The sequence below is a fragment of the Leopardus geoffroyi genome, chromosome D2, assembly GCF_018350155.1.
Source record: "Leopardus geoffroyi isolate Oge1 chromosome D2, O.geoffroyi_Oge1_pat1.0, whole genome shotgun sequence".
Taxonomy (NCBI): Eukaryota; Metazoa; Chordata; class Mammalia; order Carnivora; family Felidae; genus Leopardus; species Leopardus geoffroyi.
In genome coordinates, this window is record NC_059334.1 from 47,459,360 (window position 1) to 47,481,089 (window position 21,730).

Genomic DNA, 21,730 nt, shown 5'->3' on the forward strand with positions numbered 1-21,730 from the left:
ACAATAACTCTCATATTGTAATCTCCGTCTGCTTGTCTGTCCACTCTCAGCTATTTCCAAACTTGGGTAATGAAAAGCAGTGTCACTTATTAACTTAGTCAAACCCCCATATATTTCTTAAAATTCTATGATATATACACCTTAGAACACACCTAGAGGAATATATATATATATATATATATATATATATATATATGTATGGACACACCTAGAGGAATATATATATATATATGTATATATATATGAGTTTGCTTTCTATGTATTGCTTTTAATTTATAGATTCAATGTAAACATATTTTTAATTTATAGAGATAGATAGAGACTGATGCACATTTTAAGTTTGTTTACCTTGCCAGATAACCCTCTGCTGTCTCACCTTCTCCTCCTCTGGGTACTGAGTCCTGGATGCAGTAAAACGCAGGAGCCCATGTAAGGATGGCTCTTCCTCCTTGCTTTTGAGTGTCATTGGTCCCCTCTCTTTGGGCAGGTGTTCTACCTGCCAAGGTGGGCTTTCCAGGACCTGCATGTGTTCAGGGGGCCCTGGGGCCTCCTGGGCTGGGAAGACAGAGGTTTCTCCTAACCCCTGGCCTCTGCTACCACACTTCCAAATCACTGGGTGAGGCAGTCAGAATGACCCTCACTCATGACATTGTACCTACACGCACAGTGACTTCTCGTGGTTGCTTCCAAACACTTCCACAGGCTCCTGCCTATTGGAACCTCCATCACCAGGAACTGCTCCCACGGAGAGGGGTTGTCAAGAGGGGCTTCATAGAGCTTCCAGGAGGACTGCCACAGAAGGAACCCGCTGAGCTTGAATTTGGGGTTTAAGCCAAAGGGACCCATTGCAAAGAGTCCCATTCTGCCTCCCATGGCATGTCAGCCTTTAAAACCCAAGGAGAGAGCACTGGCCTTCAGCATACTTCCCTGTGTTCTTCACCCGGGGAAACTCTTGTGGGGCTAAAACAGGACCAGAGCCCAGGAATGGCACTGGGGAAATTCATCACGATGTGGGATGGAGCAGAGGACCCCACGGCTTTGTCGTATCTATAGAAAATAAAATGATTGCTGAGAATCCTGAAGCATTCCTTTTCAGTTTATAAGTGTTTCTGCCATTCACAAACCAGAAGTCTTAATTAAAATGCTGTTAAAAGACGCAAATCAATTAACAGATACCTTACAAGATGGTTTATTCTATCTTACACACAGAAAATTGCTTATGAGTATCATGTTACCGCTTTAGGTTATCAGTTAACAAAGACTGCTAATGAACTACGTTGTTATCAAGTCAGATAAAAGACACCCTGGGAATCCAGGCAAATTATTACAACACAGTACTTTGTTTTGAAATATTGCTCATCTTTCATCACACACAAGGAGAGTAACCCAATCCAATGAGAACCAGTCGACACAACCACTCAGATTTCTGTTGAATTGGAAAGGCAGAGAGTATTCCATAGTGCAGCCCCAGAAATGCAATGTTAATATTATGGGGGAGAGAAATGTTAATGGGGCCTGTCTCACAGAACCTTAGGTTCATGGCAATAATAAAAAGACGGGGGGTTCCTAAGCCTCTGCCAGTCATGTCCTCCATGCAAAAGTCATTCACATTTGTACCACAAGATAATGCCATAAGCATAATGATAATCCCCTACATTTGTGTAGCTCCCTATAAGGCACACCATCAGCTTTTTCATTGTTGGTTCCATCATTCAAAGAGCTGCAGAGCTGCAGGCCATCCCACGGTCACTGAGACACCTTCCTCTCCAGCCCAGCCCTCCATTTCTTCCTGTAGAAGGTCAGTCTTTCATTTATAAGACTGGAGATGGCCCCATGGTCTTCATGTTTCAACACCCCTGAATTTTTGCAGAGGGACTCATGGCAACTGAGAAGTTGAGGCCAACAGTTCTAGAAAATGATGCATACCTGTTGATAGATGGAGGTGTTAAGGAGGCTGTGTCTTGACTTTGGTCCCCACTTCCATAAGCCATTTGCTATGGGTAGGTTCCATTGATATGGACACAATGCTATCATAGAAGCATGAACAGCTCCTCCATGGAGAACCAGGATAGGCAGAATAGATTTATTGGCTTCCATATTTCTTACTTCTGGATAAAGTGCTCGTGCCTCACTCTATGCAGTCAGCTTCTTGTGGAAGAGAATCGATATTTTCCCTCAAGACAGAGACACTATAGATCTATTACTTGCCCTGGGTATTGAGTTCCATATGAAGATCCTTCAAGAGCTTTGGAAGCTCAAATTCAAGACATCTCTGAGACCGATGCTGTGGGCAGCTGTCCAGACCTCCCAACCTCTTCTCCTGAAGAGGCCACTCATTTAGAGTTCAATCACTCGTGCATCTCTGGAAAGGAAGAGAACCATCTGGAAGACTTATTGACAAAGTGATTATGCTCTGACTAATCATGGCATATGCTTACGCAGCGCACACAATTAAGTAGGTATGAAAGAACTCATCAGCATATCTTAGCAAAGTGGGACATTCCCTCATGCAACCTAGAAAAGTACCTGAAGACCAGTGGCTTCTAGGTAAAGGGACAGTTTTTCAGATAGAGCTCAACTGAGAGAATGTTTTCTGCCCGCCAAACCTCAAGCCGCAAAACCTCACCCACTTTCGTGGCAAAAAGGGAAGAAGTCATTCCTCAAGGTTAAGAGGCATATCTGCAGGAAAATGCCACTTCATGTGCTTGAAGAGACTGCATGGGTCTGGGGAGATGTTACAAGGAACAAGGTAGACAGGCCTTTGCAAATGTAACTAGAAACTGGTACCTTCAAGTCTGACCGTGAGCTGTTACGGTGAGTGAGACTTATCCACACGTAGCATATCTACTATACCGATCTATCTATATGTATATAAAATTAGGAACACAGAAGAAAAGATGAGGTCACCAAACCAGACCCCAGGATAATAGAGCTAAGGCTGAAAGTAGGACACAGACCGTGCTGTGGCCACTCTCAGCTAAAGGCCTCACCAACACTTCCATGCACAGAGACTGAATTCATACCAACGCTTCACTGTAGTTTCACATAATAGTTGTAATTATAACGGAATGACATATTTATGTTTACATTGAATGTTGCATACTTGTTTATGTCCTTTGATCATTCATGCTCAGTCTCAATATCTTGATATCTAACATGGAAGAAGGGACAACAATAGCAGGAAGATCGGGCAGAGTTAAGCATCGATGGGATAAGCCAAGCCAAAGGCCATAAAAGAGGCAATACTACCTACCCCGTGTGTGAAGGACTAAGGACACGGGTTGAGGTCAGGCCTGCAGAGCTTGATGGCAGCAGAACCAATATGGAAGACACACAAATTGGAAACGAGCAAGGATGGTGACAGAGAAGTCTGACGGGATTCCAAGAGAGTCTGACGGCTGTCAGATTTTTGTGTTTCTCTTTTAAAATATGGTGGGTCCAAAGTTTGAGCCGGATGGTCTAGAGGTCCATGGGCTCAAGAGAAAGTTCATCCCCTTCTGTTCATCACCCCATTAACAAGTCCTGAGTTCAAAGGACCCTTTCTGATGTTGTTAGGAAGAGGATCTGAAGTAGCTGGATATATGCAGCATTTGCCCTTGAGATACAGGTGTCTATAGAAGATGGGGGAAACCAGGAATGCAGGCTCCTCCTACTCCCGGTCACCCTGAGCTGGGGAAGTGGCACCTGTGAGCTACTCCATCTCCATGGAAGAAGTTATTCTCCAGCACAGCAGCCATTCCTCTGCATATAGCTGTGTCACCAGCCCCCAGAGAGCCAGGAAGAACTGCAAGAACAGATAAGCTGGGCAGAGGCTGGGATAGCAGCTGCTGGCTGGATTAGCAGGTGAATCAGGCTGCAGACCTGGGCTGGGTATCTAGAGAACGAGAAAGAGACTTTTAGAGGCTGTACATGCACTGTTTCCTCTATTCCTTAACATTGGTGGTTTTAGGGACGCCTGGGTGGCTCAGTCGGTTAGGCAGCCGACTTCGGCTCAGGTCATGATCTCGCCGTCCGTGAGTTTGAGCCCCGCGTCGGGCTCTGTGCTGACAGCTCAGAGCCTGGAGCCTGTTTCAGATTCTGTGTCTCCCTCTCTCTGACCCTCCCCCGTTCATGCTTTGTCTCTCTCTGTCTCAAAAATAAATAAACGTTAAAAAAAATTAAAAAAAAAAAACATTGGTGGCTTTAGCCAATGCAGTCAGAGAGGAGAAAACAATTAGGGACATAAGAACTGGGAAAGGAGATCTGTTATGAAAACTCAAGGAAATCAAGAAGAAAAAGAACACACACACAAGAAAAGCTTTCAATAAGGCTGCCACTGTAACATTAACATACCAAAAAACAATCCATAAACAATCAATGACTAAGTTGAAGACATAATGGGAAACTCCATTTCTAAAAGTAACAAGAACATAAAAATATTTCGGAGTAAACTTCACAAGAAATGTGGGAAACCCATAAGGTAAAAGCCAAAAGCTCTCTTAAGACACACTAACACAGACTTGCAAATAAATTCCCCTTCCACGAAGGACTGCTTAACGTCGTAAAGAAGTCGATCGTCTTCAGTTTAATACACGTACGTGGTGCAACCCCAACAAAAAAACCAAGGTGTTTGTTCTGTGGATAGTTCGTGGAGTTGGTTCTGAAGTTCAAAGGGAAAAACAAGTACACAAGAATGGCTAACAGAGAATAGCAGAAACGTGCCCCTGAATAGGAAACACAATGGGAGCACGCCAGATGGTGGAACAAGCCATAAAGCCTGCACAAGTCAGAGTGTGGTGCCAGCACACCAATAATCACAATACCACGGAAAGTAATACCAAGTCCAGAAATAGTCCAAATAAACCAGGATATTTATCATTCTTTTCTTTTAAATTTTCAATGGTTTCTGCTTTATCTCCCGGTGTTCCTTTTACAAAACTATATTTAATTAAAATTATCTATATACGGTTTCTATAAAATTAAAACATATTTACATATGTACACACACATATTTTTTCTAGTTTTTATAAGGTTTTGGTTTTTATTTATATCTCTGATCCATTCGACATTTATTGTGGTGCATAGTATGACATGTGATCCAATTTTTTCTTTTTCCCAAGTGGCAATCTCTCTCAGCATCATTATGGAAAATATTATTTTCCTCCGTTTTATTTGCCACCTTTATGGCTTTCTAAATATCCTTGTTTAGGAGTGCCTGGGTGCTTCAGTCATTTAAGCGTTCAACTGAGGCTCAGGTCATGATCTCACAGTCCATGAGTTTGAGCCCCGCGTCAGGCTCTGTGCTGACAGCTCAGAGCCTGGAGCCTGTTTCGGATTCTGTCTCCCTCTCTCTCTGCCCCTCCCCTGATCTCTCTCTCTCTCTCTCTGTCTCTCTTTCTCTCTCTCACACACACACACACACACACAAATGAATACACATTTTAAAATTTTTTAAATAAAAATTTTTTAAAAAGGAAGATAATACTCTTTATATACGGAGGGCTAAATTCTAAATAAAAAGAACTGCAAAGAAATCTTCAGGTTACTGCAAGTTTGTAGTTGTACAGTGTTATGATTCTGGAAGTATTTTTTGTGGTATTGGAGGATAGATAAAGGATAAAAACATTTATGTGGAACACAGCTGTCACTTTGGAGGAGGCAAAACAGAAATATGGAGTGAGGAAAGCTTAAGAAGAGGCTTCTGGTATTGAGTTTGTGGCTCAAATATACATTTCCTGAATCTGTGTGTTGAGAGGACCTAGAAGCAATGATGTCTCCGGAGCCACACGAGCACACACTGTGTCCAGATCTTGCCTTCTAAAAGCTATTCCACATCAAGGGGCGCCTGGGTGGCACAGTCGGTTAAGCGTCCGACTTCAGCCAGGTCACGATCTCGCGGTCCGTGAGTTCGAGCCCCACGTCAGGCTCTGGGCTGATGGCTCAGAGCCTGGAGCCTGTTTCCGATTCTGTGTCTCCCTCTCTCTCTGCCCCTCCCCCGTTCATGCTCTGTCTCTCTCTGTCCCCCCAAAAATAAATAAACGTTGAAAAAAAAATTTAAAAGCTATTCCACATCAAAAAAGAAAAAACAGGGGATCTCTAAGGGGCACATGGGTGATTCCAGGTCTGAGCAGGGACAGTACACGGTGAGCTGGGGATATTGTGTTGTGTCAGCCCAGGAAATGCCCAAGAGCCACCAAGAAGTGACTGGTACTGGACAAACTGAGGACAATTTGAACGTCACAAAGATCTATGATGGTAATGAATTATAATATGTTGAAATCCACAGTAATGATATTCAACAAGTAAGAGAAAGAGAAAAGGGGGAAGGAAAAAGTCCTTTTTTCTAGAAGAATAAGAAGGGATGCCAGCATTAGAAACTCCACATTTTGTAACTCCCAGTGCAATAACTGATTCAAACGTGGGTTGTGAACAAACGTAAAATCATCGGGCAAAGAATCAGTGGGGGTCAGGATGTTCACGTGGTCTCAAAGTACCACCCTTCAGATTATCGACTACTTACAAAGAGGAAAATTGGTCTCCCCAACACAGAGGCTTAGTGGTCGCTTCCTTAACCAAGTGATCAGACACAGCATTACCAACAGTGAGAGAACCTGGCATCACGTGCTTCCTGATGTAAGACAATAAACGATGCACAATGTCACCTCCGTAGTGTTCTTGACAGAATTCTCAATCTGCATCTACTCGGGAAGAAACCGTCAGCCAAATCCAGAAGATAAGACATCATACAAAAGTACTTCAATACTGACAGGGGAAGAAGGCAGAGTTGTCCAACACAAGAAGAGACTAAACAGAGACAAAATCACAATACCACGTATCCTGGTTTGGGAGGCTTGAGCTATAAAAGATATTTCTGAAACAATCAGAGAGATTTGAATTCGGGCTGTGTAATAGGTGAGATTATTGAATTTTCTCAGTCATTTCCTCAGATGTGGTCATCGTATTGTGATTATGCAGGAGACGCCCGGTTACGTATTTAGGGGTAAACTATCTCTGCTAGTTTAGGGGTGATATTGCCACTAATTTTTAAGTGAATCAGAAAAAATGTATGTAGACAGAGTAAAGCAAATGGGGGAAATGTCAACTTGTGAATCTAGGTGAAGGATGTGCATGTTTTTATCACACGGTATTTTCAACTTTTTGGTGGATTTGAAGAGTTTTCCAAAAGAAGGAAGGTGAGAGCACATCGATGGTGCATGAGATGTGGGCAAGAGGACCCAGGGAATACGAACTACCACCAATCCCACAAGCCCAGGCCTCGTCCACACTGAGACCTGAAAGCAACAGAGGAAACAGACGCTTCAGCCAAACCAATAGCTTGATGACTCAAAGTTTAGGAGTTTTTTTTTTTTTCATCGTATGGACCAAGGTGGTTAATTAATGGCTTGATTGGCCTTTCAAGGGAAAAAATTGATAAATACGAGAAAGTTAACGATCTTGTTTCTAAAATCCTGTTTTCTCAGCTCTGCTTAAGCAAATGTCCCACAGCTTCATTTTAAACCTTGCTGAAGTATATTGACTTTTTAGGGACAAAAAAAAACCACCCTGCTGATTCCTGGTCTCCCAGCCATCCTGGCACAAGCAGTCGTGACTAGTAACTCCCTCCCGTCCTGCAGGGGGGCCACCTCCGGAGAGCCACTGTCTCTCTCTCCCTTTCAGAGCAAGTGACCACTCTTACAACTCACCTTTCGGAGAAACTGAGGTGTGTGTGACCCACAAAACAGGAGAACCGGGTGTTCATTAACTCATCCCTACGTGACAAAAAGCACATGCAAAGTTTTGCTCCAGGAGAACGGCTTGCCTGTCCTTAGCTTTTTCTTTCGGGTCTAACTTCTTCCTGACTCAGCCTGACTCCATCTAGTGTCAGTTTTGGAAACTTAAATTGTGCCTCCCTTCTCTTCAAAAATCCCTGTTTGTGGAGGAGCTCTGGTCTGCTACGTGCCAAGAACACTCCCCTGAACTTGGTGCAGGGCTATATCCCCGGGGTGGGGGAGGACTCCCACCCAGCCGCCCGACTCTCCCCTGCCCTTCATGTCTTCCTTTCTTCATCCAGCCACCTGCTTTCCCCCTGCTTCCTTCACATTCCCTTTCCTGGACTTCACTTGTACCATGTTTATTTTTGAATGACTATTACAGTCACCTCTTCAGGATTATGAAAATGGCCTCCTCCAGTTCTGAGGTTTCAAAATAATTCAGAACTTCTAAATGCACACTAAACCGCGATGTTCTTCTGACAGGATCATACAGGGGAACAGAAAGCCACAGCGACTGCTGCTTCAACAAGGCTTTTGAAGTGGTTTGTTTGTACTGCACACAGCAGCGTCTTCATACAGGCACACACACACACACACACACACACACACACGTGTCAGTCACTCGCTATGAGACATCAGAGCTTCTCCACCCCCTCACCCTCCAATGCACACACACGCATGTACCAGGACCGGAAATTAGGATTTGTGAAATCTGCCATTTTTGTGAATTCCATGATTAAGATATCCCTGAAACAGGGTCTTCAGAAACTTCTGGGAGGTACTGGAGTTTCCAGTGCAAGGTACCCTAACTCAAAGTTCCCCTCCACGCGTGTGGGTGGTTTCGATGGCCAAGGTAGCACGCCCGATCCCGTGGGTGGGGAGAAGATCTCTAGGACCACTCCGTCACGACATGGGGCCCGAGCTGGCCACAACAGTCTGTAGCCACATACCCAGGGTGTGTCAGCCACCCAGCAGAGGTCCCCGGAAGCCATGCTGTGGGAAGATTCTTCATCATTGCAGACATAGCCCATCTACCCCAAAACTGACTCCTACCTTGTACTCTCCATCACAGAGACCAGCTGGACCCCCAAAGGCAATGCACGTTCTATGCCTGGGGTTCATCTAGTCATTTCCTGGTCCCCTCTCCTCCTACCATCAGGAGCTAATCCTTCTCATCCTACTAGACTCGGTCCATGGCCTCCCATACCTGTGTCTGCCCAAAGCCCTGTTCGAAGCCCTGATGAAGGTCTGTCTGCCCTGACTCTACAGTGGGAGAGCCTGAGTCAGCACAGAGCCCAGAGCAGTGGGAGTGCTGCCTCTGGCTGAGCCAGGACAAGGACGTCCTCCTGACAAGGGTCACAGCTGCACCTTCAGTGGAACCTATCACTGTGCCAATCCCCCGAGGGCTGAAAGAAGACAGAGCTGCCCCAGTGTGAAGGCCCCTTAGGGTGGGGAAGGACAGGGCAGCGAGAGCCAGCCAACTTGGAATTCTACTTTTCCTGCACGAGAGGTCTCAGGGATTTGGTGGCACTTGGGAGGTGTGTAACATGTGTTCTTTTCTAAAGAGGAATGTGCCAACCTCAGCCAGTGTGGGTCTGGGTGTGTACGAACATGTGTATGTGAGACGGGACACATGGCATGGTCTCCCAGCCCATAAATGACCCTAATTCTACCATACATTTCCAAAAGCTCCCTGGGACTGCCCCTCCCCTGCATGAGACCCCCAGATGCAGTGAAGGTGACATTGCCAGCAAGAGAACTGTGTGGCCACCCCAGGGCTTGGAGACCACTGCCTTATGGCCGCACTAAACGCAGGGTGAACCCCACTAAACACAGGCTCCAGTGTTCTAGAACCACCCAGGTTTACACCTATCACACACAGTCATTAGCAGTGCCTCTTCTCCACCCTCACAAAGTCCTGATTTGGATGATAAGGTAAATGGTCACCCTAATCACACTCAGCTCCCCCAGGGGAGGCCCCTGTAGGGTGGCCAAATGGAGGGGGAGACGATGGGACGGGGAGAGGGAGACAGAGAAACAGTGAGAGTCAGAGGAGGAGAGGGGTTAATGCTTGGGGGTAGAGTTGATGAAACGCACTGTAGGGCCCAGAAACGAGAACATCTGAAGGAGGGGAGATCCTCCAGGAAGTGAACGTCTTGAGAAAGTCCATTTGCAGCTCACCCCCTGGGCGTGACCCTGGTGACAGTGAGCCACGCGTCTGTCTCCTTCACACACAAATCCGCCATTCCTTCCATACTCATGACACAGCGCCCACTGAGTCCGAGGTCCCAGGGAAGAAGTGGAGGTGACCCCATGCTCCAGATCCCCTCTAAATCCCACCCCCCCCCCACTCAGCCCAGACTCTGTCTGCATGCCAGCCCTCACGGAGCACCTCCTCTACTTGGAGCACCCATTCTGTTGCAGGCACTGTGCTAAGTGTTGGGGCTACAGAGATGAAAAGAAAGACCTCACCCTCAAGGACCTTACATCTCGGGGAGAAAACCGTCAAAATAAATATATCACATGATGTCAGTGAATGGAAAGTAATATGAAGAAAAATAAAGCTAGGGAAGGGGAAGACAATAATCAGGGGAAGGGGGTTCTATTTCAAACAGGCCATCTAAAATGAAATGATGGCACTGAAGCAGAGATATGAAGGAAGTGAAGGGCCAAGCATGCAGCTATCTGGAAGAAAAGCATTCCAGATGACAGAAAAGAGCATATGCAAAGGTCTTGAGGCAGGGTTGTCCTCAGAGGACATAGTCTCTATGTGGAAGAGCAGTGTGGCCCGTTGCCAGTGGGGAAGCCAGTTAACCTGGAGTAGGCCATATGGGCTTCCCAAGTGGGTCAAGGCAAGGGCTAGGGACCTCTCTCTGAGTGTTGGGGGGATGCAGTGAGGGATTCTGTGTGGGAGGTAGGGTATGCAGAGGCCAGCCCAAGTCCCCTTTGGCTACTGTACCCTGTGTGCCACCCCCCACCCCCACTCTCATGACTCTTACCCACTGAACCAGAGAAGGGAAGAGGAGACTCGGGGTGCATTCTGGCCTCCTTGGAAGCACTTTGGAGTAGAGAGAAGGGCTAGGAGGACAGGCAAGGAAGCACAATGGATAAAACAGGAGGAAAAATGATACCCTCCCTTACCACGGTAGTGACCTTACCTTGGGACTCTCTTCTTTAGTGTGACCGAATCTAAACAGAGAAAGAAAAGCATTAGGAAGGAGGCACTGTGACCTGTGGTGCAGCTCACTCAGTGCCAGGCAAGCAGGAGCGAGTCAGAGCCAGCCTGACTCAGGCAGCTCTGAAGGGCTCCCTGGGTTGGGGTCAGTGGGGGTGGTGGTCTCGGGCTGAGTGTTCTTCATCCTTCCCCTTTGGCTCTGTTGGAGTCTGTCCATCCAGGTCTCATCTAGAGCCCCCTTAGTTGGGCACATAAGTAGAACCATGCCTTCCCTAGGGCCCTCCTACCCTCATCATTCCCCACTATCCCCTTTCACTTGCAACTCCTGGACCCCCTTGCCCTAAAGGGACCCAGCACGTCTCCCATTCTGTGATGGAGAGGGTTTTTCCTCTCCCTGCCTATTCCTAAGGATACAAAAGCAATGGTCAGCAAACCCCTGTGACCAATTAAACCCCTCGTTCAATTGGACATGCTGGCATCTCAGGAAGCCCCCAAAGGCTGTGTCTCCTCTCTCTGGCCCAGACTTCCCCCTCTGCCTCTCTTCGCAGATAGTAATTGCACTTTGCAGAGACACAGTGAGGCTCCTTCCTCCTCGTCCCCAGGAGAACCTCATGGAAAACTGCAACGTCATCGCATGAAGCAGACTGGGAATGATTTTTGCGAGTCCCAACTTGGGAGAAAGGGGATGCGAATCACTGTTGTATTTTGCTATCAAAACTCACGAACTGTCTGCTCCGTGTCTGTGAGTTTCCCTTCCCCGCAGATGCTGTGGGACACCGAGAACCTGCCAGAGTTCATGTACACCCAGCTGTGTTTGGATCAAGAGGACCCAGGGGGCGCCTGGGTGGCGCAGTCGGTTAAGCGTCCGACTTCAGCCAGGTCACGATCTCGTGGTCCGTGAGTTCGAGCCCCGCGTCGGGCTCTGGGCTGATGGCTCGGAGCCTGGAGCCTGTTTCCGATTCTGTGTCTCCCTCTCTCTCTGCCCCTCCCCCGTTCATGCTCTGTCTCTCTCTGTCCCAAAAATAAATAAACGTTGAAAAAAAAAATAAAAAATAAAATAAAAAAAAAAAAAAAGAGGACCCAGCACAGCTCCAAGCAAGACCAATTTATGAGCAACTCGACCCATATCAACTGAGCTCACAGCACCACCCAGCCTCATCACCTCCTGGGATCAATTTTATCTGGTCACATTTTTGGATATGAGAATAGACGTTTCTGTCTGAAGCCAACTCAGCCCCCTTCCCCTTCCACCTTTTTCCAAGAAATCTGATTCTTAGGAATGGAAAAGTACAGAGAGAGAAAAAGAAGAGGGGAGAAAGAGAGATCAACAGAGACACAGAGAGCTCACTGCGTTTCTTTTCTACCCAGGTTTTCAGTCTTTCTCCAACCAAGTTTCCGAGCTCCCCGGTGCCTCAGGCTGCCCTCACCATCCTGGGCTGGGCTGGGCTGGGCGGAGGTCACTGCTCCCTTACCGTTGAAGCCCAGGTTTGAGTTTCTCAGGTCCGAGGAGTCATTATCAAACAAGTGCTTCTTGATCATGCAGATCTTCAGGGCCAAGAAGCCAGCCGATATGGCAACGCCCACAGCCGTCCCGATGATGGCGTATTTGATATCTGCAGGGCAGGGAGGAATTGAACAACGGGCATCAACCAGTCACCATCCTGCAGAGGTCTTCTGCAGCTCCTTTCACATTCTGGGTGAAGTCCAAAGTCATGTGCAGGACCCCAAAATTCCACATTCCTATCCGCTGAAGCCCAGGGGCACACTCGTTTCCTTCCCCTCTCCCACACCCTGTCCCCTCCTCCTAGAACTCCATCCCGCTCTCTTCAGCTGAGGGAATCATTCCCCAGCGGCGGATGGTTCACTTCTCTGGCCTCCCGTATTCCTTCCTCACTTATCTTTTCACTGATTCATTTATTACATACGTGTTCATTGCCTGCTCTGTGGTGAGCAGGAAGGCAAAGGAAGAGAAAAGATCAGACTCCATCTTGAGGGGAGTCAGCTGGGGCAGCTGGGAGCTCACCCTAATGCCAGGTAACAGGGGTGGGCTGGGCTGGCGTGGGAGCCGGGAGCCTTCCCGGAGGAGGCAGACTGTACCGTGCCTGCTGAGGCAAGCCCCTGAGGTGGAAAGGAGCTGGGACCAACCATGCAGGGGCGGGGCGGGGCAGGGAAGCATGGCAGAATGCAGGGCCCTGTAGGTGCCGGAGCTGCTCAGCTTACAGAGAACAGACAAGGGTGACACTGGTGACTCATACCCCTCTGAGGACAGGCTCTCCAGCAGGCCCATGCCCCTAGGGTAAAGCTGTGTTAGCTCCTCAGGCAGGTCTGGAGGTGAGTGTGGCCCCTGTTCCGGGATGACAGGCAGGAAACCAGCCACACACACCCCCTGCACGCCCCACCCGCCCAGGCCTTCTGGAGTGTCCCTCTCTTGCCCCCTCAGCCCTGCATGCAGAGGAAGCAGGACAGCCACCTACCAATTTCGGCCCCAGCAGACTTGCCTGTTGCTAACACTCCAACATCTGTAAAGAAAGAAAACCCAGACTCTGGTTAGAACCAAACTGCTGGCTGTGATCAGGCCAGGGGTGGAGGGCCGAGCCCCTGTCCCCAGCTACTCCCTCCCCCACATCCGGGAAGGCCCTCCTGCTTGGCCCCCAGCCTCAGGAACACAGAGGCTGGCTGCTGGTTGCCACGGGGTGTCCTGGAACCTTACAGGGATGTTAGAGCCCTCCCCCGAACCCACACGGGGAGCGGGGTTCCCTCGAGTGGCCCTCGGGGTTCAGCCAGCTCTCTAATATGGTCTCCAAGACCCAAGCTCTGACCCTTGCTGCCGCTTTAGCTTCTTCTGTCATTCTCACAAACCCTCTCACCCCAGCCATACTGCACTGCGTCCAGTCCCCACCCAGGCCGCAGGCTCTGCTGTCCCCGGGCCACCCCCTCTGCCTGGCCCCATCTTCTCGCTTCTCCTCCTTCCCCTCACCTCGGTTCCATGTTACTTCCTCCCGAGCCCCCACGCCTGGCTCAGCTGCCCCACGGCCTGCTCCCCCTCCTGTGAAGCCTTCATATGCGACCACAGCATTTATTTAACAATGTTACAGAGTGCTGCCGTGCTCCAGGCACCCTGCGGCCTGAGAGCCTCTCAGCTATTCATCCACGGACTGCATCTTCTGGCCAGTCTCCCCCACTGTGCTCTCCATGCCCTGTGGGGGGTTCTGCCCCCCGGTATTTGACCCAGCGTCGGGTACGAAAGACGTATTAACAGACGTTCTGAGAATGGGTGAATAACGGTGACAGAGCACGCGGCAGGGGTACCTCACTCTTCGAGCCAGGAGGACTCCTGCCATCAGGAGACGTGGCTTCCAGGTGGGGGCCGTTGTCCCTGCAGACGGGCCCAGAAGATCTAAGGCAGAGTGGTAGGCCTTGCAGAGGAAGGCGTACATTAATTGGCCACTTACTTTGAGGCAATACTGGGTGCGGCACTTGCATTAACACACTTAATACTCGCAGCAACAACTGTGGGAGATAGGAGCTGTTCTCACCTGCCTTTGATGAATGAGGAACCAAAGGCATTGAAGACTTGACAAGGGGCCCAAAGGCCAAGAAAAGTGGAACGCGGGGTCTGAGCCACGCAACTTGCACTGAGAGGCCCCGGACGTCCTGCAAGGTCGAATCCCAGGGAGCTAAAACAATGACCCCACACCCATTAAGGCCAAGGGCTGGAGGGGTTTGGGGGTTGGGGGTGATGAGACCCAAGCCTGGTTCTAGGTACAAGCTTCCAGGCAAAGGTAGAGAAGCCGGAAGTACCACACCTGTGGGGTTTGGGGCTGGATCTTCCCCAGTTTAGCTCCAAGACAAATCCACCTCCAACCCCCCACCTCTGGGAGGCTGAAAGATGGCGGAGGCACTTGCTCAGTAAAGACATTCCCCACAGGACCACATCTGCTGACTACAGTCAGTGCTGCCTGGGGTGATGTGTTGGGTTGACCTCTTGCTCTGTGTGTGTTTGGAGGGGAAAGGATCATCGTAACGGAGGTTAGGATTTTTCCGCTGGCCTCGCTTAGCAGATGGATAAAGCTGGGAAGTTGTGAAGCAAAGGTACACAGCCTTGCTCTAACCACAGGTTGTCTTGGAAATTCAACGACTTCTGCCTTTCTTCTGAAATGTGTGCCCCTACGTGAGGCCCATCCACGCACACACATCACAGACACCCCCACGTACCATATGACCTTGGTCTCGTCCGTTCTCTGAAACTCTGGCTGAGCTTCGTTGTTTCTTTACATTCCTTACATTAATCCTGCCATTCCAGCTAGGTTGAAAGCTATTCCAGGGATGGGACAAAATCTTATATTTTGCACATGGCTGGGTTGGGCTGTTTTGAGGGGCTGGGCTAGGAGCTGACTTCCAGATTGATGCCCAAACTTCAGAGCTGCATATGCTGTGTGCTCACCTTGGCTCCCTTCCTGACATCGGTCTGGCCCCCCTCTGCCATAAATGGACAGGAGGCAGGGGACAGGGCAGGGCAGGGCATCAGCAAGCGAGGCCAGCCCACAAAGGGGACAGTCTCTCCCCTACCCCCTTGACACATGAACGTCTTTCCTGGCTCCTCCCCTGGTGACCATCCCTCTCCACGTGGAGCATGCAGCATAAAAACTTTATATGAGCCCGAGATGAAACTTGAATAGAGAAGGAAGAGAGAACACAGAGTGAGATGGAAAAAGTCAGAGAGCCAGAGAGAAAGAAACACAGAGACATGGTCACGCATGGGCACCCGGAGCCTATGCCACAGGAGCTCAGACTCTGGCAGCAGGGCTGAGAAGGAAAAAGGAGAAAGAACATTTAATGTCACAAAAGGCCAGGTGCTGCCCTGGCTCTCCGGGCTTCAGGTTCTTCTACCACGTCCAAGGTCAGGGACTGAGGTCAGGGACTGAGAGAATGCCTTCCATGGGGCCACTGCTTTTCCACCTGCAGGCACAGGAACCTGGGCGGTGGACACATCCAGTCCCAGTAATTCCTGCTAGCCAGCCAGATGGCCACTCGGCGGCAGCCTTTCCCCTCCTTGGGGAGGGAACTCCCTCCCTGCAGCCTTCCCCCTGCACGCTCCGCTCCGCGTCTCTGCCCCGCTCTCTAACAAGCCCCTGGGTGAGGATCTGTCATAAACACACTAGCCCAGCTGACCCCACCACCCGCCTCCTGCCAGGGTCTTGAGCTAGAGGAGTCCCTCCTGGGCCATAGACCCCCGGTGAGCCCCCAGTGCTAATTTCCCCTGACTCTGCAAAGCAGCTGGAGGATGGATGGGCCTAGCAGCACAGCCAGAGGCTTCCAGCGTGCCCCTGCGTTGAGACCTGTGCGAGCCCCAGGAGGAAGCTGCCGGGCACATTCTTTGCTGGAATTCTCTGGGTTCTCTTGCAAGCAGGAAGAGGAAGGTTAGCATCCAGAGGACCGACTCTCCAACCCAGGGGAGAGTCCAAGGGGGCTGAGCAGGGGCTGGCCGTACCAAGGCCAGTCTCCCTGGGGGCACGCAGGGGCTGTGCTGACCGGTTTGCCAGGTGGTAGTGGGCACAGTGCTGGCCACATCTGAATTGACTGCCAGCACTCCCGGGACTGCCCACACTGAAGCAGGCGCAGGGGTCAGGAGCAGAGGTCCCGGAGCCCAGCCCTTGCTGCCACCTAGCACAGAGAGCAGGGGGCTGCCTCTAGATGGGTCTCCACCCTCACAGTCTTCCTGTGTGCCCAGGTGCTCTTGCCAAGCCACACACGTGAGGCTACACTTGTCCAGGTCCCTGCTTCCTCCGCCTGCCCCATTTGAACATGCCTCTGGAGGACGATATCCCTCCGCACCGAAATAGCCAGCCTCCAGCCCTCTTCTCTGCATTTCCTCCCACCTCAGTCATGCAGAGCACGGTCTGCTTCTGCAAGTGGTTTCCAAACGGGAAGGAAATGGTCCTGAGACCTTGAGGCTCCCTGGGTCCCCTCCCCTGGGACGTGAGAGGGGAGCCTTCAGGGGAAGGCAGCAAGAGGACTGCTCTCTGAGAGTGAGCTAAGGGCACAGCAAGGCTCTGCCCCATTCAGTTGGAATCTGACCCACTGAGAGCCCGTCCCTGACGTCCAGACCTCTTGCGCTGTCCATGACACCTGTTGGGCCCGCCCTCAGTGGGGGCTGGCACTCTTCACCACCCTTATTTGGGCAGGATCAAGCTATGTGGTTCCCGTTGTGGAGTAGTGGGCATTCGAGAACTCAGATGTTGTTCTATAAGTAACTAAACTAAAAATAGAGAGAAGCTGCCCTCAGTGTTTGTCAGTGGATGCCTGGTCATTTTCATCCTGGAACTTAAATATTGCAGAATGGCTCCTAACTTTAGATCTCATTTTAACATCCCCAGCCAGGGGAAGGGGTTTCAAATGTCGAGACAGGCATCCATCATCTCCTAACACAGTCTACACATAGGCATGAAGTGGCTGCAGTGTGCTCTGGGTAGGGCATCCAAGAGCAACCCAAGACACCTGTGCCCCTAAAGGAGCTCACAGAGTGACAAGGGAGACAAAAAGAAAAATCGGGAGTGTCAAAGGCGATGTCCAGCACTTCCTGCAAAGCTCCGGCTCCACTAGCTAGAAGTCTAAATGGAGGTGTGCAGAATGGACACCTGCTGTGTCGCCTGCACAACCCCGCTCCGACCCCTCGGCTGCTGGCAGTACCTTGGCGTTCCTTTGGGAACCACCTCCACGTGATTCGCCCAGGGCTGGCCCCAGGATGGATGCATGAGCCCTACCTGATTAATTAGCATATTCCATCTTCCTGTCAGCAGTGATTGGTTGAGGGGTGGAGCAGGTGAACCAATTCAGGCCAGTAAGACTCAACTCTGGGACTTGGAGGGAAATATGGAGAAACAGGAGTACCTTCTGGAATTGGTAACTGTGGGGCTGAGGGGGGCCCACTGGATGGAGAGAATCTGCCAGGATTGAAGCCCCCACAGAAGAGGGTCAAGCTGAGACCAAGTCTTAAAGACACCTTTTGAGGGCCTGAATCCAACTGTGCCTGAAACACCTCTTCTTGACTTTTCAGTCACCTCAGTAAGGAAACACTTCCTTTATCTTAATCTAATCCAAGCTAAGTAACTATCACCTGCCATCAGAAGACTCCTGATGACTGGGGTGGCAGGTCCTTCATAGAGCATCATTGGAAATCAGGTTGGCAAGGCAGGGAGGCGAGTAGAGGAGGCTGGCGGTGAACAAGTTGCTCACACCCCAGCCTCTAATAAACCCAACCAAGATCAGCAAGCAAAGGAGCCACTGCACATGCTGCTTTGATGCAACACCTTCCTTGTTCCCATGGAATGCTCTTACTTATCCTTCAAGACTTAGCACAGGGGCGCCTGGGTGGTTCAGTCGGCTGAGCGTCCGACTTTGGCTCAGGTCATCACCTCACAGTTTGTGGGTTCAAACCCCATGTCAGGCTTTGCACCGACGGTGTGGAGCCTGGAGCCTGCTTGGGATTCTCTCTCTCTCTCCCTCTCTCTCTGCCCCTCTCCCACTCACTCGCACGTGTGTTCTCTCTCTCTCTCTCTCTCTAAAATAAATAAACATTAAAAAAAAAAGACGTAGCACAAAGCCACCTCTTCAGGAAGTCCCCATTCTCTTCATTTGTTCAGGATCACCTCTGCCACCTTGTCACACCTCTGCACCTGCTCCACTCACACTGCCCGGCAGGTTGTTCTGTGGCAACAAAGGACCCCCTTCAGGATGATATGTGAGATTCCTCGGAACTCAGATTCTCTTCCTGTGAGATGCAGAGAGAAGATGGAAGGAGAGAACTCTGAGCTCTCTGGGAAGTGACCCTCAAAACCACTGAGCATGAAACCAGAAGTGGCTTCAAGTGATAAGACTGAGTATCTGGGACTAAGTGACAATGACGGCTCAGAGGGAAGAAACGCTCAGCCAAGGAGAAACAAGTGACTTTTGCTCCTGCAACCCTGAGACGGGAAACACTCATGGAACAGACATGGCTGCCGTTGCTGTGGATGCCTCTGTCTTTTCTGCCCGAGATCCCAGACCAAGTAAAGTGCAGCCAGGATCCCACTGGGAGAAAGGGTCAGAACGGGAATTGGAAGTGCAAATGGAAAGGGAACAGTCCAAATATTTTTCACACACAGTTGGATCCTGGGCCTCCCTTTTCTCATCCAAAAATGGGGACATAAGACCCGAATGTGTAGATAGGACTCAGTGAGACAGCTTCTTTCTTTCTGCCCATTTGTCCTGAGCCTCCCTGAAATGTAAGCTGATCTCGGGGGCCCCCGCAGAACACAAGGTGTGTTTCTCTAGCTGAGCTGGTTCGGTGCTTGTGGGTGTTTGGTACCCCTTCCCTTCCACAGAGCTCGTGGATGGGTGCACTTTTCAGAAAGACCAGGCAGGTGGTCCTGGCCCTTTCACTCCTCCAGGGGGCTGTTTGATGCTATGAATTAAGCACATGAGGTCTGAATGTGGGAGGAAAGCTTCTGCCCTCTCCCAAACGGAACACCGGAGAAGCTCTGGGTTAGCCTGGGTGTGGAGCGCTCCAGCTACAGGCGGCGGCTGGGTGTGTGCTGGGGTCTAGAGCCTTCCTCTGACACAGCTCTGGATTTGCAGAAACCTTAGGCTCCCTGTTCACAAGCCCAGGAACCACTGGAAACTGCTCTTCCTCGATACCCTTTCCCCGTCTTGTTAGACTGACTGCAGCTACCAGCTCCAGGTAATCAGGACTCGGCCGCTCCTCTCCCAGGGCTGAGGCGTTCCTCCCTTCCCATGAAAGCTCCCAGACCCGGGGCAGAGCCCACACCTGCCGGAGCCTGCAGGTTCCAGAGATAGAAAGTAAAAGGAAAGCTGAGGAGAGAGGACAGCTGAGCAAAGACAGCTCCAAGGGGGGCCTCCGACCATGACCAGAGGGCACCAGCTCGGCAAACCCAGATCAGCACTGAGGCTGTAGCCGTGCGCCCTGGCGCCTGCAGAGTGGGGAATTCCTCGTGTGGGGTCCCAGGAACACAAGGAAGCAAGCAGCCACAACCATCCAGGCAGACCACGGGGGCGTGGGGGCGGGGAGGAAGGGGGGGGTCTACCCCAGCCCAGGGGAGTCGGAGAAGGCCCCTGGAGCACACATTATTTAAATTAAAAACGAAAGGACAAGTAGGACCTAGTGAAGACAGGGGCTGGGGGTGGGGGCGGCCGTGTAGTGGAACCAGGCAAGGGGAAGGTGTCCAGGCAGAGGAAAAGGCACCAGCAAAGGCCAAGAGGCCAGAGGGGGAGCCAGGGCTTGGGAATGGAGAAGGCAGCTCAGCGAGTCAGAGCAGCAAGGGGGTAAACGGAGGTTCTCGGGGTTCTCCAGAGGATGAGAAAGGGACAGGACAAAGCCACCATGAGCAGGAACTAGAATCTGGAGGCCAACAGGAAGAAAGAGGGGCTGACCCAAGGCTACAAAACACAAGGGAAAATACCTCCAGCTTCTAGAAATAGCATCCTAATTAAGAGGAAAATAATACTGGTGGGTGACCAGACAGTATCGAAACTTGTGCCTACTTTGTTTTTCCTGAGCAATCTTTGCTAATTAATTCTTAAAGATTCACACACGGGGATTAAAACACTCAGCTAAAGAAGCCAAACTGATCAATACCTTTCCAGGCTAATGGAGGGACTGGAGGCCAGGAGCCGGCCTCGGCCCAAGGTAGAACCAAGGACAAGGGCACTCCAGGAATGAGAAGCACTCCCAAAGGGGCAAGCCCCCCAGGGTGTCCCAAGTCCATGCTGGCCAGCAAGTGGTGACATCAAACGCTATCACACCAGGCAGGGTTGCTGCTGAAACATTGAAGGAGCCAGAAGTGCTGGAAGCCAGGAGGAGCTTCAGGCTGCCCTGGTGGGGTGGGTGGTGTTGTCCGGGGAAGGTGGGCCCAGCGGGCCCACTGTGGGAACACCCGGCTAACCCTACACATGCTGGTTGAGGGGGTTGGTCCATCTTTGAATGTCTCTGTGGGAGCATGAAAGCTTCATATGACTGAATGCATGGTGCGTGGAAAGGAATGATACTCGGAACCAGAAAACGGGAGTTTCCATTCTGCTACTGCTCAGCCAGTGGCCTTGGGCCAGGCGTGACTTGACTCCCAGCTCGGTGGCCCCTCTGCAACAGGGCTGACCACAGGAAGCCTGCCGAACGACACAGAGGGCGTTGCAGGGATCCCCTGAAGGTGTGTGGGCACGAACCGAGGTGCAGGAGGGAACCTTCCTGCACAGGCCCTCAGCCACCCACTTGAGATGGGGTTCTCGACTTTCCTAGAGGCTGTGGGAGATGGGGGGGGGGCGGGCAGAGCGTACCAGAAAGCAGCTCTAGGCAGAAACTCAGGTCAGAAAGGAGACTGTCGTCCCCATCAACGTTATCAGAAGTGGCAGAGCCGAGCAGAAGCCTCCAGAAGGCTGTATGATTCCAGGTGGGGGACCGCCCACCCACTCAACCTTGGGGCTTCAGACCAGAGAAGGCCTGTTTGCAAGAGTGCCTTTTCAGAGAGCGCGGGGAGGCTGGAAGCAGTGCAGAATAACTAATTAATGATGGTAAAGTATTGTGGACGGGGAAAACGCTGCATAACCGCTAAGTGGTGGGGTTATTATTATTCATGCAATATTCATACTGTGCTCTTCAGCCTCTGAGAAGCTCCGCTCCGCAGTCCTCAGGGACCCGGCGGAGGGAAGCGTGTGCCCAGGGGGCGGGGTGTGGGACGACAGCTGGCCTGGTCCACGGGGAAAGGGCCATGACACTGCAGCAGAAACAGCAACACCCAAGCAACACAGGAGC

General features: G+C 50.7%; 1 protein-coding gene across 3 annotated transcripts in view; it reads right to left on the bottom strand.

The window, feature by feature from the left end:
- Nucleotides 1-1,173: 1,173 nt before the first annotated feature.
- The window catches only part of TMEM273 (transmembrane protein 273), a 34,961-nt gene continuing 14,404 nt past the window's right edge, over nucleotides 1,174-21,730 (bottom strand). The window contains exons 2-6 of one of the 3 annotated variants that reach the window (XM_045437999.1): nucleotides 14,463-14,603; nucleotides 13,401-13,445; nucleotides 12,399-12,539; nucleotides 10,910-10,940; nucleotides 1,174-2,362 (exon numbers count right to left, since the gene is read on the bottom strand). In XM_045437999.1, coding sequence (XP_045293955.1) covers nucleotides 2,338-2,362; nucleotides 10,910-10,940; nucleotides 12,399-12,539; nucleotides 13,401-13,445; nucleotides 14,463-14,603 — 383 coding nt within the window. In that variant the 3' untranslated portion in view covers nucleotides 1,174-2,337. Of the gene's footprint in view, nucleotides 2,363-10,892; nucleotides 10,941-12,398; nucleotides 12,540-13,400; nucleotides 13,446-14,462; nucleotides 14,604-21,730 lie in introns of all 3 variants that reach the window. The other 2 variants (XM_045438000.1, XM_045438001.1) reach the window with 2 other exon arrangements.